General features: G+C 56.7%; 1 protein-coding gene across 1 annotated transcript in view; it reads left to right on the top strand.

The window, feature by feature from the left end:
• BCDIN3D (BCDIN3 domain containing) overlaps positions 1–687 on the top strand; it is a gene marked incomplete at its 5' end in the record, with an annotated part of 5,062 nt that extends 4,375 nt beyond the window's left edge. Inside the window, one exon of the mRNA XM_009073844.1 lies at positions 553–687. Within this exon, the coding sequence (XP_009072092.1) occupies positions 553–687 (135 nt within the window). The remainder of the gene's footprint in view (positions 1–552) is intronic.
• Positions 688–1,060: the final 373 nt, after the last annotated feature.

Raw genomic sequence — 1,060 nt, 5'->3', positions numbered from 1 at the left:
CTGCCACCTCCACAGCACTCAGCAAGCAGGGAAGAAGGGACTGGGACACGGATCCGAGTGTGGGACATGGATCAGGGACTGGGACATGGATCTGAGTGTGGGACATGGATCAGGGACAGGGATCTGGGACAGGGATCCATCTCCGGGACACGGGTCGGGGACTGGGATCTGGGACTGGGACAGGGATCGGACTGGGATCAGGGACTGGGACATGGATCTGAGTGTGGGACTGGGATCTGGGACTGGGACAGGGATCTGGTACTGGGACATGGATCTGTGATTGGGAAATGGATCCATCTCTGGGACATGGATCTGGAGTTGGGACATGGATCTGAGTTTGGGACATGGATCTGAGTTTGGAACATGGATCTGTGGTAGGATCTGAGTTTGGGACATGGATCTGAGTTTGGAACATGGATCTGTGGTAGGATCTGAGTTTGGGACATGGATCTGAGTTTTGGACATGGATTTGGGTTTGGATCTGGATTTGGGACATGGAGGAGCCCTCAGGACACTGTTGCTGTATCTCAGGACAGTGTTGATGTCCCTCAGAACCCTCAGGACAGTGTTGGTGTCCCTCAGGACAGTATTGCTGTCCCTCAGGACACTGTTGCTGTCCCTCAGGACACAGTTGCTGTCCCTCAGGACCCTCAGGACCCAGTTGCTGTCCCTCAGCCCCCCAGTTGACCCAGGGGTCGTCCACCAGCCCCTCCAGCCCTTGTCCCTGGGATTGTTCCTCAGGAGAGAGGAGGAGCCAAGTTTGGGAGCTGAGAGTTGGCAGCAGTTTCCAGGAGCTGCGAACTTGTCCCTGCAGGTTCCTGGAGATGTTTGGCTTTCCTTGGCCTGGCAGGTCCATTCCTGCCCCTCCTGGGGCTCCAGGCAGGAGAGGACTCACCCCATGGAAAAATGGGAGTGTGTGTGGAGACCTGGGAAAGGCCAAGCCAACCCCACCATGGGTTTGGGGCTCCAGGTGTGACTGAGACCTCCCAAGGGTTGGTGGGAACAACCACCACAGCTCCAAGGGATGAGGCTGAAGGTCCTTCTGGATCCAGATCCAGAG

Source organism: Acanthisitta chloris, unplaced genomic scaffold, assembly GCF_000695815.1.
Source record: "Acanthisitta chloris isolate BGI_N310 unplaced genomic scaffold, ASM69581v1 scaffold5224, whole genome shotgun sequence".
Lineage (NCBI taxonomy): Eukaryota > Metazoa > Chordata > Aves > Passeriformes > Acanthisittidae > Acanthisitta > Acanthisitta chloris.
Note: the sequence above shows the minus strand (reverse complement) of the source record. Positions and strands in the feature narration are given on the sequence as shown.